The following is a 19,463-nucleotide window of genomic DNA, read 5'->3' on the forward strand; positions in this document are numbered from 1 at the left end:
GCACTCTCTTTTTGGATTCTCTTCTGTATTGCTTGGAAGAGTACTAGGAGGGGTTTTAGTGATTTTCTTACTCAGCTGGCCCACTTGTGCCTCCAAATTTCTAATGGAGGACCTTGTTTCACTCATAAAACTTAAAGTGGTCTTAGATAGATCAGAGACTATATTTGCTAAGTTAGAGGGACTCTGCTCAGAATTCTTTGTCTGTTGCTGAGAAGATGATGGAAAAGGCTTGCTATTGCTAAGCCTGTTTCTTCCACTATTATTAAAGCCTTATTGAGGCTTTTGTTGATTCTTCCATGAGAAATTTGGATGATTTCTCCATGAGGAATTATAGGTGTTTCCATAAGGTTCACCTATGTAATTTACCTCTGCCATTGCAGGGTTCTCAGGATCATAAGCTTCTCCTTCAGAAGATGCCTCTTTAGTACTGTTGGATGCATTTTGCCATCCATTCAGACTTTGAGAAATCATGTTGACTTGTTGAGTCAAAATTTTGTTCTGAGCCAATATGGCATTCAGAGCATCAATTACAAGAACTTCCCTCTTCTGAGGCGTCCCATTACTCACAGGATTCCTCTCAGAAGTGTACATGAATTGGTTATTTGTAACCATGTCAATGAGTTCTTGAGCTTTTACAGGCATTTTCTTTAGGTGAATGGATCCACCTGTAGAATGGTCCAGTGACATCTTAGAAAACTCAGATAGACCATAATAGAATATATCCAGAATGGTGCACTCTGAAAGCATGTTAGAAGGACACTTTTTGGTTATCTGCTTGTATCTTTCCCAAGCTTCATAGAGGGATTCACCATCTTTTTGCTTGATGGTCTAAACATCCACTCTAAGCTTGCTCAGCTTTTGAGGAGGAAAGAACTTGGCCAAGAAGGCCGTGACCAGCTTATCCCAAGAGTCCAGGCTATCTTTAGGTTGTGAGTCCAACCATGTTCTAGCTCTGTCTCTTATAGCAAAAGGGAAAAGCATGAGCCTATAGACTTTAGGATCTACTCCATTAGTCTTAACAGTCTCACAGATCTGCAAGAACTCAGTTAAAAACTGATAGGGATCTTCTAATGGAAGTCCATGAAACTTGCAGTTCTGTTGCATTAGAGCAACTCGTTGAGGTTTCAGCTCAAAATTGTTTGCTCCAATGGCAGGGATTGAGATGCTTCTTCCATCAAATTTAGAAGTAGGTGTAGTATAGTCACCAAGCATCCTCCTTGCGCCTCCACCATTGTCATTGGGTTCGGCCATGTCTCTCTTTTTTTCGAGATTCTCTGTAAGGTTTTCTCTGGATTGTTGTGCTTTAGCTTCTCTTAGCTTCTTCTTCAGAGTCCTTTCATGTTCAGAATCTGTTTCAACAAGAATGTCCTTGTCCTTGCTCCTGCTCATATGAAAAAGAAGAGAACAGAAAAGAAAGAGGAATCCTCTATGTTATAGTATAGAGATTCCTTTATGTAAGTAGAAGAAGAAAAGAATAGAAGAAGGAGAAGAGAGAAATTTGAACACAGAGAAGAAAAGAGGGTTCGGATTTTTAAGATAAAGAGAAGAGTGTTAGTAATTAAATAAATAAATAGAAGAAGATGAGGGAGAGAGAGATTCGAAAATTGTTTTTGAAAAAATGGTTAGTGATTTTTAAAAATTAGGAGAAGAAATAAAATTAAAATTAAAATTTGAAACAATTAGTTAATTAAAAGAATTTTGAAAAAGAGGGAGGTAATTTTTGAAAATTAGAGAGAGAAAAGTAGTTAGGTGGTTTTGAAAAAGATAAGAAACAAACAAAAAGTCAATTAGTTAGTTGAAAAAGATTTGAAAATCAATTTTGAAAAGATAAGAAGTTGGAAAAGATTTTTGAAATCAATTTTGAAAAAGATATGATTTGAAAAAGATTTGATTTTTAAAATTAAAATTGATTACTTGACTAACAAGAAACTAAAAGATATGACTCTAGAATTTAAAGATTGAACCTTTCTTAATAAGAAAGTAACAAACTTCAAATTTTTGAATCAATCACATTAATTGTTAGTAAAGTTTTCGAAATTTTGAAATAAAGATAAGAAAAAGATTTTGAAAATAAATTTTAAAAATTTTCGAAAATAATAAAAAAAGAAAAAGATTTGATTTTTGAAAAAGATTTTGAAAAGATAGGATTTTTTTTTTTAAATTGAAAATTTGACTTGACTTATAAGAAATAGCTAAGTTTTAAAATTTTTTGACTAAGTCAACTCAAATTTTCAAAATTATGAGCAAAATAAGGAAAATATATTTTTTTTATTTTCGAATTTTTAATGAGGAAAGAGAAAAACACAAAAATGACTCACAACATGAAAATTATGAATCAAAACACATGATGCATGCAAGAACACTATGAATGTCAAGATGAACACCAAGAACACTTTGAAGATCAAGATGAACATCAAGAATTATTTTTGAAAAATTTTCAAGAAAAGAAAAACATGCAAGACACCAAACTTAGGACTTTTCAATGCTTATACACTATGAATGCAAAAATGCATATGAAAAATAACAAAAAACACAAAACAAGAAAATATGAAGATCAAACAAGAAGACTTGTCAAGAACAACTTGAAGACCATGAAGAACACCATGCATGAGTTTTCGAAAAATGCACAAATTTTTAAAGACATGCACTTGACACTAAACTTAAAAATTGACACTAGACTCAAACAAGAAACACAAAATATTTTTTATTTTTATGATTTTATAATTTTTTTGTATTTTTTTCAAAAATTATTTTTAGAAAAGCCAAAACAAAGAAAAAATTTTTGAAAAATTTTTTGAGAACTTTTTGAAAACAAAATAAAGGAAAATTACCTAATCTAAATAATAAGATGAACCCTCAGTTGTCCAAACTCAAACAATCCCCGACAATGGCGCCAAAAACTTGATAGGCAAAATTGTGATTTACTCGTTTCATAACTTGAACAATTCTTAGCAATGGCTCCAAAAACTTGGTGCACACTACTATGGTTCACTCACATTCTTCACAACTTCGCACAACTAACCAGAAAGTGCACTGGGTCGTCCAAGTAATAAACCTTACGTGAGTAAGGGTCGATCCCACGGAGATTGTTGGTATGAAGCAAGCTATGGTCATCTTGTAAATCTCAGTTAGGCGGATTCAAATGGTTATAATGGTTTTCGAAAATAATAATAAATAAAGCATAAAATAAAGATAGAGATACTTATGTAAATCATTAGTGGGAATTTCAGATAAGCGCATGAAGATGTGTTCCTTCTGAATCTTTGCATTCCTACTGCTTTTATCTAATCATTCTTACTCCTTTCTATGGCAAGCTATATGTAGGGCATCACCGTTGTCAATGGCTACTTCCCATCCTCTCAGTGAAAATGGTCCAAATGCTCTTGTCACAGCACGGCTAATCATCTGTCGGTTCTCGATCATGTCAGAATAGAATCCATTGATTCTTTTGCGTCTGTCACTATGCCCAACAATCGCGAGTTTGAAGCTCGTCACAGTCATTCAATCCTTGAATCCTACTCGGAATACCACAGACAAGGTTTAGACTTTCCGGATTCTCAAGAATGGCCACCAATAATTCTAGCTTATACCACGAAGACTCTGATTAAGGAATCCAAGAGATACACGCTCGGTCTAAGGTAAAATGGAAGTGGTTGTCAAGCACGCGTTCATAAGGATGGATGATGATGAGTGTCACAGATCATCACATCCATCAGGTTGAAGTGCAACAAATATCTTAGAACAAGAATAAGCTGAATTGAATAGAAAATAGTAGTAATTGCATTAAAACTCGAGGTACAGCAGAGCTCCACACCTTAATCTATGGTGTGTAGAAACTCCATCGTTGAAAATACATAAGTGATGGTCTAGGCATGGCCGAATGGCCAGCCCCCCCTTGAAGGTCTAAAATCGCATACACTGATTAAAGATCAATTAAAAGACGTCTAATACAATAGTAAAATGTCCTATTTATACTAGACTAGTTACTAGGGTTTACAGAAATAAGTCTAAATGCAGAAATCCACTTCCGGGGCCCACTTTGGTGTGTGCTTGGGCTGAGCTTGAGCTTTACACGTGCAGAGGCTTCTCTTGGAGTTAAACGCCAAGTTGTAACATCTGTTTGGTGTTTAACTCTGGTTTGTGACGTGTTTTTGGCGTTTTACTCCAGAATGCAGCATGGAACTGGCGTTGAACGCCAGTTTGCATCATCTAAGCTCGAACAAAGTATGGACTATTATATATTGCTGGAAAGCCCTGGATGTCTACTTTCCAACGCAGTTAAGAGAGCGCCATTTGGAGTTTTGTATCTCTAGAAAATTCATTTCGAGTGCAGAGAGGTCAGAATCCAACAGCATCAGCAGTCCTTTGTCAGCCTCCTATCAGATTTTTGCTCAGGTCCCTTAATTTCAGCCAGAAAATACGTGAAATCACAGAAAAACACACAAACTAATAGTAAAGTCCAAAAATGTGAATTTTTCATAAAAACTAATAAAAACATCCCTAAAAGTAGCTAGATCCTACTAAAAACTACCTAAAAATAATGCCAAAAAGCGTATAAATTATCTGCTCATCAGCTACTATAAGGAGTTGGGATACATTGAAGCCGAAAACTGTTGGTGGAAAGCTCCTGGAGTACCCCTCTCATCTGGGTTGAGAAGCTTAGTCACAGATGCAAATTTGGTTGCGATGGGTAAGAATTGTGGGAGAAACTAACATATGATCAATATTTACCATGAGCACTGTATTTCACAGCTATGTATAGTAGACAACCTGGTTGAGGATGTTGTCAATGTGGAAGCAGAAAGTAGAAAGGAGAAGAACTCTTCCCAAGCTAAGAAGCGCCACTCTAAACCTGCCAAGATGCCTACTACTAGTCACCCTGAGTCCAACAATCAAACCCCTCAGTCCACTAAAGCCAATTTCATAGCCCAGTTCTCAACCCAACTCGCAGCCCAAGAAACCAGCCATGAAGCCCAATTCTCAGCCCACTAAACCAGCCCATAAGCCCAGCCAGGCTATAACTCAGTCCATGAAGACTCCTTCACAGCCCATCAAACCCCTCCCTCAGCCCAAGAGGGTCACCCGTTAGGGAAATACAGTTCCACCTCAATCCAATACACAATCTCAAACAGCCAAGAACTCACAAGGTAATAGTAATAAGAACAAAGATGGTGGCAGTGGTTGCAGACTAACCAGATCTGGAAGACATGTGAAACAAGCTCCCATCCAGGAAGAAGACAGTCACTCTCATGACTCATATAAGAGTACTGAAGATGAATTGTATAAGCCTCCTAAAGTTGTAGGAGACAATATGTATAGCAGTGACAGTGATAGTGAGACTGACAATAGGAAAAGTGGTGCAAGAAAGGACATCAAATCTGAGGCCAAAGAAAAGCATAGGCCTCCTAAGACCAGATTAGGGGACAAAGAAATAGAAACTGATGACTCTAGCTATGAGAGTTCAGAAGATGAACAAAGCTCTGACTCTGGTATGTTTACTTCCTTAGGGTTATTGATTAACTAATTTATTTGGCAACTGATTAGGTTAGCTAATGTGTTGAATTTTTTCATGGTAGATTTAGATGAGGATGATGATGACCTTGAAGGTGACTCAGATGCTGACTCATGGCATTTAGAAGATTCTGGTAAACAATTGGACTTGGTGAGGAATCACCAACGGTATACCCTCAATTTAATGAGAAAACTAAGTTTGGGCTGTTGAAATTTGAGGTTAGTATGATATTTAAGTCAAAGGCCGAATTTATGCAAGCTACTAGGGATTACACAATTTAGTAGGGTAGAAATATTTTATTCATAAAGAATGATAAAATTAGAGTTAGAGCTATTTGTAAGACTGAAGATTGCCTATGGGTTGTATATTGTGCATGTAACAAATAAGACAGGTCTTGAAAAATTAAAACTCTAGTTGATAGTTACACCTGTCCAAGAAGGAGGAAGAATAGAGCTGCCACCCAAACCTGGACACTTAGTAAATTAGTACCTAAGCTTAGGAAGCATCCCACTATGAAGCACCGAGAGGTTTATGACTGGTTTGTAAGAAAGTGTAATGTGTATTTGAATAGTATATGTATTACTAGAGCCTTGAAAGCTGCTAGAAAGATTGTAGAGGGTGATGAAATAGCACAGTACGGGTTGGTGTGGGACTATGCTAATGAACTATTGACTAGCAACCCCAGATCCACAATACAAGTTGATGTCATCCCCATGCCTGAGAGTCCTCTCCTGTTTGAACAATTCTATGTCTGTCTTGATGCTTGTAAGAGGGGGTTTAAGGCATGTTGTAGACTTTTGATGGGATTGGATGGAGCATTTCTAAAGACATTGCATGGGAGTCAAATCCTCATAGCATGTGGACAAGATGCTAACAATCACTTCTTTGTGATTGCTTATGCTATTGTCAGTGTGAAAAATAAAGATAATTGGCAATGGTTCCTGGAGCTACTTCACAAGGATCTGGGAGACTATAGAGAGAACAAATGGTGCTTCATCTCGGATATGCAGAAGGTAAGGATGATAATGATATATGATAATACGTTTTAGGGACAGTTTTGATTTAATGAAATTTATTAAGGGACTAACTTGATTAAGTATATTTTCATGTGTTGTCTTCTCTTTAGGGTTTAATCCCTGCTGTTCAAGAGGTGTATCCAAGGGTCCATCATCGATTCTATGTGTGGCATTTGTGGCGTAATTTCTCAAAGCAGTGGTCAAGCTGTGAGTTAAAAGACTTGGTGTGGGAATGTGCAAGATCGAGGACAACAAATGAGTTTAATAGAAACATGAACAGAGTTAAGTTGATAAATGAGAAAGCTTGGGAGTATCTTGACAAGTGGCCAAAAGATTCATGGACTAAGCATTTCAGTGAGGTTCCAAAGGTGGATAACATATGCAATAACACATGTGAGTCGTTCAATGCCAAAATCAAGCACGAAAGGAGCAAGCCAATCTTGACCTTAGCTGACGAAGTTAGAAGGATCATCATGAAGAGCATGATTGACAATAGGAAAAAGTTATAGAACTATCAAGGAATTCTTCCCCCTGTTCAGCAAAGTAGACTTGAAGCAATGACAACCTTGTCTAGCCATTGGGCTCCTCAGTGGTGTGGTGATGAAAAAGAAGAATTGTACGAAGTGCATAGCTGGCCAACCAATATGGTTGTTGACCTAGGAAAGCGCACATGCACTTGTAGGTTTTGGCGACTCACAGGTAACAATTTCAACACTTAGATAAGTTATCTTCAATCATGTTACACATTTTAATTAATAATTTAATTTGTTTGAAAGGTATGCCGTGTATGCATGCAATATCAGCCATACAGGATAAGAATGACAAAAGGGCTAAAGAGTACTGTCATGATTGGTTGAAGATGGAAGCGTATAGGAGGACTTATTGTTTCAATGTCAATCTAGTTAAAGGACAGGATCTATGGGAAAAAACACCACATCTTGTTCTAGTCCCACATCCATTTAAACCCAAACCTGGAAGACCGGTAAAAAAAAAAAGAAGAGAGAATGATGAACAGCCAACTGGGTCAAAGACAAATATGAAAAGAAAGTACAAGCCAATCAAATGCATGTACTATGGTGAGATTGGCCACAACAAAAGAGGCTGTGCAAAGAAGAAAGCCTTGAATGCTGAGAAAAATGCCAGGCAGATGCAACTGTAACTGGCAGTTGTTGCTCCTGCCGCAGATGGTGCTGACCCTGAAGTGAATGTTGTCCCTGTAGAATATGATAATGCTCCAAAAGCAATAGCACCATTGCCTTCACACTTCCATCACCCATCCAGCCCCTTATAGAGATTAACATCAGCCAATCTGAAAGTATTCCACCAACCCAAGTTACACAACAGGTTGTATAATTACTGCTCAATTATAAGAAAAATATCACCTTTATTTTATAAGCTAACAAGTGTTTTTGGTATTGGCTTATGTAGGATGAAGTTGTAGCTAGGCCACCTAAATTACAGGTGATTAAAGCAAAAGCAAGAGCTAGATCCTCCCCTAAACCTACTGCAGCTACACCAATGGCTATCTCGGCTGAGACCATCAAAGGGACAAGTTCTGCAACTGCTAACAAACTGGCCAACTTTATGACTTTTGTGCCTACTCCAGGCTTCAAGCACCCAAGGAAGAATGATAAACCACTTTGATTAGAAAACAATGTATGGGGCTACTTTAGTTTTTCTGTATATGGCAAATGAAAAAACCATTCTAAACATTGTGGTTATGTGTAATCTGAAAGTTGTATCTGCCTTTCTCTTTTGGTGTAGCATTCATTTTTAGGATTGGATACCTTATGAATTTGCTGTGGTACTTATCTTTAAGACAATGTGACAATTAGCATTGAATGGCAGCACAATATTATGACTACATACTTTGATTACTTACTCTGTTTAGCAATAGTGATATTGATTAATTTGCAATATTCCATACATCCAGTAATTGAGAGTTTGGAGTTATCTTAAACAACACTAATCAAACATCTATTCTCATTCAATCCATTTAACTCAATACACCATTACATTTCAACAGAATTGTGTTTACTTGGAAGTACATATCAAACAACAAAGGATCACATTAATTACAACTATCACAAACATGAAAATTATTAGTAGTTTCAAAGATCTAGCTTCAGCTTCCATGTTACCCAATCTCCATGCCACATTCACCTTCCATTCATCATAGTCACTTTCAACCTGCAATTTAGTTCTAGAGTCTTCCTTTGCACCACCTTCAACCTCTGCTTGATAGTCATCATCATCAACCCACCTAAAGTAATTACAGTGACTGCCTTTCTACAAATTGATAAATCAGAGAAGAAAATAATGAAAAACACCCAATAACACAGAACAAGATGGAAAACCTTCTACTTTTTCAACACCACTCACCCGGTACCTTGGACATGCATGGTATAATCTATCTGGGTTATCTACTGTCCCAGATTTTTTATCACAACCTTCAACCCGCAGTAACATGATTCCTCATGAGTCTTTCTCCTCATTCGCATTGAAGTACTGGAATCGTTATTGTTGTGCGACCGAAAAGACACACCACCACTACGACCTCCATTTCCTGTCTCCATCCTCCCGGCGACCCAACAATTCTAAGTTCTACCCAACTATATGGCCATATGATTCTTAACCGCGACTTATTTATCATTGAATTTAGGATTAGGGTTCATCATCCAAGAGACTGATTTGAATTGTTTTAACGTACTTACCTTGTCAGCGACCCCAGCGTACACGTAGGTGTCGTCCACGTAGACAGTTAACGGACCACGTCACCCAACGTTAGCCAGCTCAGCGACGGAGATGACGGAAGGACGAACGTGGTCATGCCCATCATCTTTCAGGGATGATTTTGATTAACTTTATCTTTCAGGGACTAATATGGAGACCGAGGTAACTTTCAGGGATAATTTTGACAATTAACTCATTTTTCTTTCATCCAATCACCAATTTGTTTGTGCATCAACATTAGTATAAAACAATCAAGCACCAAAGAACTATTCACCTTAGATTCTTTAGTTTATCAAACAGGTTCGTTTGATACTTTGATGATTTGATCAACTAACCGACGTCGATTCTGAGCAGCAACATCCCCAACCCCAAGTCCTAACTGAAACTGTACTATTTGCTGATTAGTCCTAACTGAAAACCCGTACTATTTGCTGATTAAAAAGTATGATGGAGAGTGTTATCGCATCTTTGTTTCAAATATTCCTCTTCAAAAGTATTATTCTAACAACTCTCTCTCCCTGCCACCTCAGCTCAAATTGGCAAGTACAATAATTGCTAGTTTGCTACCGCTAATTTTTTTAGTTATAGAAATTTAAAATGTGTTATACTTAATTATGAAAAAATGGTGTATTTTTTATGGATATAGAGATAAATTTTGTTTTAATCGAAATTCACAAATCAGAGGCTAAATTTTGTTTTTAAACAAAACTTAAGTCCGATTTGGGGTAATAGAGAAATCAGATTTTTGTGAGATGAAAATTTTTTTAAAAGATAAGTAAATTGGTGGGTCAATTTTATGAAAAAAAAATTATAACCCACAAATCTGAAGGTCAGATTTGTATTTTATAAAAAATAAAAAAAAATTAAAACCATAAATCTGACCTCAGATTTGTGATATCCACACCTAAAAAAATATATCAAGTATCTACATTGCGAAAACACCACTTGAATTACAATGCCAAAAATAAAAAAGTCGTTTGGTACCCCCTAAATCAAGTATTTCAGTTCAAGTCTTGTACAAAGAGAATCCAAACCTAATATCTCTCGTGGGATTTTTATAAGTTGAATTCTACCAGAATTTAACGAAATAGTGGCCTACATTCAAAAAATAAAATTGAAAAAAAATAAAAAATATCCTCAACTGTTAACCCCTTTCATTAAAAAAGTATGAAATCAAGATGAATATGTGATTGCTTAACAAGATCCCTTCGGCATACAACTTTCTGAAACGATAAAGGTGCCCCAGAATAAATAAGAACATGGTTGATTGAAGAGGTTATGTATGATAATAACATGGGAAGCGGTTCTGGTGTTCTTCTATACAAAAGTGAAACTTTGTTGTTCCGTTCAAGATAACCACTAAAATATACTATAAATTATTTATACGGTGGAGATACGTGAAAGTTTTTATTAAGTGGAAACAATGAAAAGAAAGTTCACAGAAGTCACACAACCGATTAAAAAGTTATTAAGTATGTACAGGTAAGAGATGTCTTTTGTGCCATTTTTACTTGTCTCATTGTTAATAACTTACATTTCTCGCCATTTTCACCAACAACTTTAATATCATTAATTATAATATTTATTTATTTATATCATAATATGCAATTTGCAAACTAAAATTATAGTATTATATTTAATTAGATACTTATATAAATTAACTAATTATTTATATTAGTAAGTTAAAAGTAATAATTTATGCTTTTACTTTTATTAAATTAACTAAAAAATTATGAAACTAATACTATATTGATTATATAAAATTATAGAGGCGGTTCTCTATGAAAATATAGATATAATTTTGAAATATTTGATTTTTTTATATTATTGCAGAATAAATTTATAAATGAGCACATCATGTATTATTGAATGTGATTGGATCAATGGTTATTATTGTAATATAACACACATACATATATGAATTATTATTTGTAACTAATATTTCAATATGTTAATAAATAATCATCAATAATATATGTTGATGTATTCTCTATGTATATAAAATATTAGAATAACCAATAATATCCAATAAAAAATATTTTTTATATAAAAAATGAGAAGATATAAATTTAACAATTAAATCTAAATAAGTAATTAGGATTAAATTTTGAAATCAAACTCACTCATCTACATCTTCTTCATGTGTTTTTTTTCAAATTAAAACTATTAATAAATTGTTGATATTAAATTAAAAGATTATTTTTTGTGATAAAAATTTCTTATGTTAGTATCCAAAATAGATAATAAAAATATTGATCAAAGTGTCCCTAATCTATTATATTTATTTCTATTTTTCTTATTTATTATATAATACTAAATTTTTAAATAATGCTCACATAAAATGAGTAGTTTTTTTTAAGTATCCAAATTTTAGAAAAAGTATTTAAATAAAAATGAATCTATATGTGTACGAAAATTTTTTTTCCCAAAAAAGAAACCTATATAATATAATACTATTTTTTAGTATGTAAAATAATTGGTTATACAATCTTTGTGTGATTGAATTAGAAGCAAACTTAAAAAAAGAGACACAGATTATGAATACTATATAAAATTGGTGGTGTTAGCGGCATGAGTAGGAAAAGGTGGTAATGTTAACAATGAACATTATGTAAAAATAAATTAAAAGGGCATTTTTGTATTTTAAAATCAAGTTCAAATTTTCACCTTCTCATACAATCAAACAATATAAATTAATTTCAAATGATTTTTTTAAGTCTCTTTCAAATTAACCTTCAAAAGGTTATTATGTTCTTCTAAATTAATAATTTCTAATATAGATAAACGAATTTTTTTATAAAAGAGTTTTTTAGCCTTTTTAATATTAATATTTAAATGTTATCTTATTTTTCAAAAAATTAAGTATAAGAGTACTTGAATCTTTTTAATATTAAATTAAAGTTTTTAATTTTTAATACAATCAAACAATCTTAACTAATCCTTTATGGATAATTTAGTCTTTTTGAAAAATTAATGGTTAAAGAATATTTTAGTACTTCAAATATGAACTATAAGAGTTGCCTTTTTAAAATTAATGTTAAAAAATTCTTTTAGTCTCTTGAAATGAACTATGCAAAAATTTTAGTCTTTTTATAATTAAATTTTAATTTTAATTTCTAATACAATTAAACATCTTTAAACCTAAAAAAATTCTAGTCTTTTTAAAATTAATTCTTTTTTTTTAGTTTTAAAGAGGGTACTTTAGTCATTTAAAATGAGCAAAAAGAATATTTTATCCTTTAGTGTATTTTAGTTGTTTTAAAAGATCAATTTATAATTTATAATACAATGAATCAACCTTTTATTTTAATTATTTTAAGATTAATCCTAAAAGTTTATTTTGGTATTTTAAAAATTAACTATAGATAATTTAGTATTTTGATATTGAATTAAATTTCCTTATTGCTAATAAATAAAAAATAATTAGTCCGACAAAGATATTTTAGTAATTTTAAAATTATTATTTAAAGGATACTTTAATCTTTCTAAAATTAATAATAAAAAATTATTTAATTTGTTAAAATAAATTCTGTAATATTTTAATATTTTTACATAAAAATTAAATTTAATTTGTAGTATAATTGAACATCTTTAAATATAAAAGAGTATTGACAACCAAAAAAAATATATAAAAGAATATTTTTTTTAAAAAAAAACCTTGATTGTGAGACTAGTTCTCAGATTACTTGAGGCCAAATAGTTAGTCAAGTAACTTTTTTTCACCTTTTTAAAGCCAACAACTAGCAATTCCTTGTTAATATAGGGATAATATCGTCAATTCATACCTCACTACATGACAAAGCAACACTAGGCAAACTGATTGTACAATGAAACATCAAAGTTCAAGTTTCGTACATGGAACACGGGATAATTCACTGGGCACTAGCATCAGCACTACGTTTCGTTACATGTTTCTTCCTGTGCTTCCAAAACTCATCTTTCTGTCTTTTTACTTTTGTGATGCCCATCTTACTATTAATTATACCAACCAAGGCACTCCTATCCTTCCTATTCTTCTTTGCAGCTTTTACATCAAGAATCGACCGAAGCTTCTGGTATGAAGCCAAATCTGGTACCTGCCTAGTCTTGACCATCTGCTTGTGGTAAAAGAATGCACGCTTAAAATCTCGGACGCGAACATAGGCATATATCATAGTCGAATAGGTGACAGAATCTGGTTTTAAGTTGAGATTTTCCATCTCTTTCAACAACTGAGGCAGCTTTGAATGTCGCCCTCCTCGTGCATATGCATTCATCAGCATATTGTATGTCATCACTGTTGGGTGTAATCCCATTTTCCCGAATTCGGAAATGACATCTCTTGCTTCCATGTATCGACCTTGTTTAGCAAAACCATCAACAAGAATGTTGAACGTAACACGTGTTCCTTCAATTTTGTCGAGCATCATCAACTTCCATATTTTCATCAAAGTTTGGGTGTCGCCGGCACGCCTAAATGCATCTAGTAAAGCAGTGTAGGTTTCTATGGAAGGTTTGATTCCTTCCCTTTGCATGCTTTCATATGCAGCATAAGCTTTCTCATGCCAGCCACTAATTGAATACGCATGTATCAGAGCTGTATAAGAATGTGAAGTGGGTTGTATGCCAACTTTCTTCATCTTCAAGAATGCATCGGAGGCCATGTCACACATCTTTTTCTGCTTCCCGTATGCGCTAATTACACAAGTATATGATTTCACATTTGGCTTCAAGCCAACATCCTGCATTTCTTCCAGAAGCTTTTCCACAATCTTCGGCTGCATTCTTCTGCTGTATGCATGCATTAGAATGTTGAAGGTAGCCTCAGTCGGCTTAATCCCTTTAGATTTCATCTCAACAAAAAGACCTTCAGCTTCTTCTACATGATTGGATTTACAATATGCATCCATCAGAGTGTTATACACAATTGCATTTGGAGAGATCCCCTTCTTCTCCATTTCGATTTGGATGATGAGAGCTTCATTCACTAGACCCTCAACACAAAATGACTTTATTAATGCACCTAAAACTTCTTCAGACCATTGGACCCCTTTTCTGTTCATTTTCTCAAAAAACTGCCATGCATCTTTCGCACTATGGCCAAGTTTTCTCATAAGGACAATCATAATAGAGCACGTAACATGATCTGGTCGAATATTTTCAGTTTCCATTACCTCGTACACCTTCCAAGCATCTTCATACCTAAAAAGAGTCAGATTATCTTAGTTCTTGTGCAATAAGGTCATAAAGTTTCGATAAAGTTTATCGTTGTTTATAGGCTGCTTCATAACAAACTAACGAAATGAACCTAAGAGGCTAAAACAGAACAGTCCTACAGGTTAAAGGACTTCAACGTGCCATAAATGGAAAACAGAATTGGAATGAAGACACTTAGCCCTCACTGGAATAACCAACATCTTGCTGAATCATCAAGGTAATGATCAAACAAAGAAAAAAAGTTTCATAAATTTTATTTCGAGCAATTTCAAGAACCCATATTAAAATACAGAAACATTTTAAAAAAAATAAAAAATAAAAACTATAAGAAAACAATATATTTTGCCAGAATTGCAGCTCAAAGATGCTGCATTAAGTCATTTCTAACGTAATACATACTAACAATATTGATCATTATACTTCAAAAGGTGAAATATCAGCAACAAAACCTTATCCCACTGAGTGGAGGCGACTACAAGGATTAAATGTCACCACATTGCTGTCATGTCATATATGTGTCTACCCCATCCATACTCAAAACAACAAGCGTCTAATTTTCAATATAAGCAAGAATAACAAGTATTTGATTTGCATCTTTTTTACATACACTAATCTTCCTGAGCAACAAACAAATTACATTAAAAAAAGGTCAAGAATTATGCACCTGCCACCATCCAGAAGGCCTGAAATTGCAGCATTATAAACATGAACATCTTTGAACTCCGTTGTGGATGGCAAGTTCCTGAACAAAACCATCAACTTATCACCCATCCTCGCCCGCCCCAATGCCGGGAACAACACAGTACACGAGCGCGGTGTAACAAGCGAAGGCTCCTGAGACCTCATCCACTGAAAGAAGTACAAGCAACATAATATAAGCTTCTCCTCCTCAAGAACTTCAAGAACCTCCCAGCAATCTTCCTCACTGACCCTCCCTTCAAAGCCTTTGTCCAAAGCCTCTTCAAGTGTCAAATTCTCAGGGAGGTTCCTTGCCAGATGAACAATTTCTCCAACAATGCCCTGTGGGAGTTCCTTCTTCCACTCGATTTTGTTGTCTTCACCTTCTTCTTCCTCAATACTAAATGGAACTTGGTCCAAACCCATCTCAATTTCTTCCTCTTGTTGTTCATCAGAGTCAAGGGCGGTATCCACAGCAAGGTGCCAAGAAATTCGACGGTTCTTCTGGAGGGTCAATTTGCCTTGAGTTAGAGGGTCTTGTGAAGGAACCAAAGTCCTTTCTTTGAAGAATTTATAGATTGGGTCACAGGGTTGCTCTTCTTCTTGTGCTTCTTTTTGTTCTTCATGTATTATTTCTATAGCCTCAACATCTTCCTCTTGCTGTTGGAGATAAGGGAGGAAAATGGGGGTTGGTGTAGAGATTGGTGCATCGTAGGAAGAAGAAGAAGCGGAGAGGGAGAGTGAGGTTGTTGGGATATTGGAGGGTTGAATGAGAAAGGAGGGTTTGGAAAGAGAAGGAGGGTGAAGAAGGCAGGTGGTGAAGGAGCTACAAGGTGTCACTCTCAGGTTCAGAGTCAGACTTCCCATCATTCTCTTTCTCTGCGCAAACGGATTTTTATTTCACTATCGAACTTTTGATGTATTTCTGAATTGTGAAAGAAATTCACGCTACCATTGATCCTTCCTATGTCATCATTCCTGCAATTTTATGGTTGAGAAATGAACCAAGAGGGAAAGAGACAGATGGCAGAGCCGAGTTGAGAGAGGAAGCAAAGTACCGCCAGAGAAAGAAGCGCTGATCACGATGGCGCTTGGAACAAACAATGTGGAGAGGAGAGACATCGCGGTGCTTGGGATGGCAGCGCTGGCTGCAACCAAGAGAGAGGCCACGGCGGCGGTAAAGCACAGCGACGAGTAAAGGCCACTGCCAAACAGAAGCAGGTCAGAACCGGACCAGTAGTTGACCCGGTCATACAACTGGGTTACTGGTTCAACCGGTGGGTCACTGATTCACCCGGTTGAACCGGTCATAATTAAATAAATATGTAAAATTATAAAAATAAAATTAAAAGTTAAAATACATCTCTTCACAAACATATTAGTAAAAATCAAGTATTAGACATAACTGCTTATGCAAAAAAATAATAATAAATTTGTCACTAATACAAAATAATTTCTCAATTTAAATGAACAAGAAAGAACACAAGATAACACAACCGGTTTCTAATGGTGTTTGTGATGAAGACATTTTCAAATTAAAATTCTATCCCCAAAATAAAATAGAAAAATTCATCACAGAACAATTTTCAACAACAAATTCAACTTAATGATGATTTTCAAATAAAAAACTTTAGCAAAGTGATTATTTCAGCAAGTCAGTTCAAGGTTCATGATAATCAGTAACATTTAACTCTAATGATTTTTAACAACAAATTCAAGGTTCAATCCCTAACAAATTCAGGCTTCAATCACTAACAAAAATTTAACTAAGTGATTATTCAGCAAGACGGCAACAAATTCAAGGTTTAATCAACTAACAAATTCAACTTAGTGATGATTTTCAGCAACAACAAAAACTAGCTCAGTAATATTTTCAACATATTATTCAAGGTAACAAATTATCAAGGTTGCGAGAACCTGACCGGTCAAAGAACCAGTAGAGTGACTGGTTCATTGGTTTAATGGTTCGACCGGGGTTTAACGGGGTCAACCGGTTTAATTAAATATATAATTTCAAATTTAAAAAAAAAAATCATCAATCATCAATAAAATTATTTCAGAAAATTTAACAAAACACCATCAACTATCATCCATCAAAATTTAAAAGAAATAAAACAGCAGGACAAAATTATCCCAGATTCACTGAAATCAACCATCAACAATTATTCCATGGAGGTCTTGAGTTACTGGGATGTCAATATATGACAAAGTTGTAATATGGAAGATCTCTGGAGAAAATGTTTCCATCAATCCAAAGTGTCACATGCTCAATTCTTGGAGGTGAGGCAGTAACAACAAAGCATTGAACCATTTATGTCGAAAGATAGTGAAAGATCACGAGTAACCAAGCATGTAAGTTGAAAAATTTCTATTGGAATTGTCCCACAAAGCCAGCATGTGACAAGTTCAGATAAGTCAAGTTCTCCAATTAACACAGAGGCAACAACAACATTATTCTTCCCTGAATTCTCACAAGTAATCAGCCATCTTCATCAATCAGCAACAAAAGTATAAAACAAGAAAATTTTCAAAAATAATTTCTTATAATTCAAAAATAGAAAAATCAGAGAATCCAAAAACAAAAAAAATTAAACAATTAATCCAAACTCAGCAATCATACCACCACCAACTCTAACTCAAAACACAACAAACAGAGAAAAATAGCAACTCACCCCAACTCAGAACACAACAAACAGAAGAAACATCAGCTCAAAAATCAGATTTCAGTAAGTCAGAAAAATTAACAAAATAAAAGCAACCATAAATTGAAGCAAACATAGATTTGAATCCAAAATTATATCAAAACTCTATTCAGCATTACAAAATTAACAAAATAAAAAACTGAAGAACTAAAGAACTCTGCCAAAATTCATATAATTTATAAAATAAAAAATTAACTGAAATAAAAAACTGAAGAACTCACTGCAGCAATTCATATAGTTAACAAAATTTAAAAAAAAAAAAATTGAAAAATTGAAGAACTCACAGCGTCAGAGAGAAGAAAGAAGGTCCAGAGTCCACGGCGGCAGAACAAATGCTCGGTAGGACAGAGGTGGCCGACGACAGAAGCTTCGAAGTTCGAACCGACCAGCCGACGACGACGACAGAATCTTCAAACCGTGCTTCCGACAACAGAAGCTTCAGAGTTCAGATGAACAGACGACGATTACGCCAATTGAATCTTCGAATTGCGACGGTGGCAACCGCTGGTGGTCATTGGCGGCGTCGATTGGGCTAGGGATGGTGGAGTTCCTTCTGGCTTCTACAGTTCTGCTCGTTGAAGGAAAGGGAAATATTACTGGTGACTGATGAATGACTGCGTTAGGTTAGGTAGGTGTGTTTTTTTTTTTGTTTTTCAGCGTTAAAAACGACGCCGTTTTGGGGAGTCTTAAAAAACCGGTACTTAAAAAAACCCGTCTGGTTTGTGCGGTTCGTCAGTTAACCGCCGGTTCGACCAGTTTTTCACCGGTTTTTTGCTGGATGGTTTTGATGTTTAACCGGACCGGATAGATGACCGATTTTTGGTTAACCCGGTTGAACCGGCCGGTCCACTCCGATTTTCAGAACCTTGCAAATTATTGTCACTGATGATTTTTTAAGGAAAAAACTAGTTCAGTGATATTTTCAGCAATAAATACACCTTTCAGCAACAAAATCAAAGTGTTGTGATGAATTACAGCAACAAACTGAAACAGAGAACGGGAAATTTGTTGGAACTCACCAAATCGGTTCGGGTTGCACGAAAGAAGCTGACGGCGAGACCCAAAGCAAGAAGACGACAACGACGACCAGCCCCAGGACCTTCTGCTTCTGCTGCTGGCGACGACGAGCGCAGGGAAGGGACGCGAGCGCGACCCAGTGCGAGAGGGTGACGATTGACAACATAGAGACCGACGACGAGCTTGATGGGAGACCGGAGACGAGAGAAGGAGAGAGCTTAAGTGCGAGAGCCAGTGAGAAATGTGAGTGAGCTCAAGCTTCAGGCTTAAGCAGAGAGTGACCACGCAAAGAAAGTAGGCCTAGGGCAAAATCGTTTGAACTTTTGCTGAAGTGAAACGGCGTCATTTCCGAAATATTAAAAAAAAGGATAAATTGGTTCTTGACTTTTTAATCTACATATATTTAAGTTCTTGAGGATTTAAAAATACATTTAAGTCTCCTGACATTTTCAAAATTTGGACATATCCATCTTTGAGTCTAATTTGACCAATTTTAAAAACTCTTTCACGTGTGCATCCATATTAACTAGGTCAGTACAATAGGAGTCACGTTTAATTTTTTCGTTGAGTCTAATAGACCCAAGTAAACATGAGAGATCGATATGTCCT

General features: G+C 35.1%; 1 protein-coding gene and 1 non-coding gene across 3 annotated transcripts; one reads left to right on the forward strand and one right to left on the reverse strand.

Moving 5' to 3' along the window:
• The first annotated feature begins 741 nt into the window (after positions 1–741).
• LOC112762708 (small nucleolar RNA R71) lies at positions 742–849 on the forward strand. Its single transcript, XR_003182750.1, has one exon. It is a non-coding gene; the product is annotated as a small nucleolar RNA R71 (small nucleolar RNA).
• A 12,043-nt stretch (positions 850–12,892) lies between these two features.
• Positions 12,893–18,473, reverse strand: LOC112748937 (pentatricopeptide repeat-containing protein At5g50280, chloroplastic). 2 transcript variants are annotated; one of them, XM_025797190.2, is made up of 4 exons: positions 18,122–18,473; positions 16,194–16,339; positions 15,122–16,113; positions 12,893–14,442 (listed from the first exon to the last, which is right to left on the reverse strand). In XM_025797190.2, exons 3-4 carry the CDS (start codon positions 16,003–16,005, stop codon positions 13,134–13,136), a joined length of 2,193 nt encoding a protein of 730 aa, XP_025652975.1. In that variant the 5' UTR covers positions 16,006–16,113; positions 16,194–16,339; positions 18,122–18,473; the 3' UTR covers positions 12,893–13,133. The 2 variants fall into 2 exon arrangements, with proteins under 2 accessions (XP_025652975.1, XP_072075282.1); XM_072219181.1 differs by lacking the exons at positions 16,194–16,339; positions 18,122–18,473 and having other exon boundaries at positions 15,122–16,154.
• Between the last annotated feature and the right edge of the window lie 990 nt (positions 18,474–19,463).

The sequence above is a fragment of the Arachis hypogaea genome, chromosome 2, assembly GCF_003086295.3.
Source record: "Arachis hypogaea cultivar Tifrunner chromosome 2, arahy.Tifrunner.gnm2.J5K5, whole genome shotgun sequence".
Classification (NCBI taxonomy): Eukaryota; Viridiplantae; Streptophyta; class Magnoliopsida; order Fabales; family Fabaceae; genus Arachis; species Arachis hypogaea.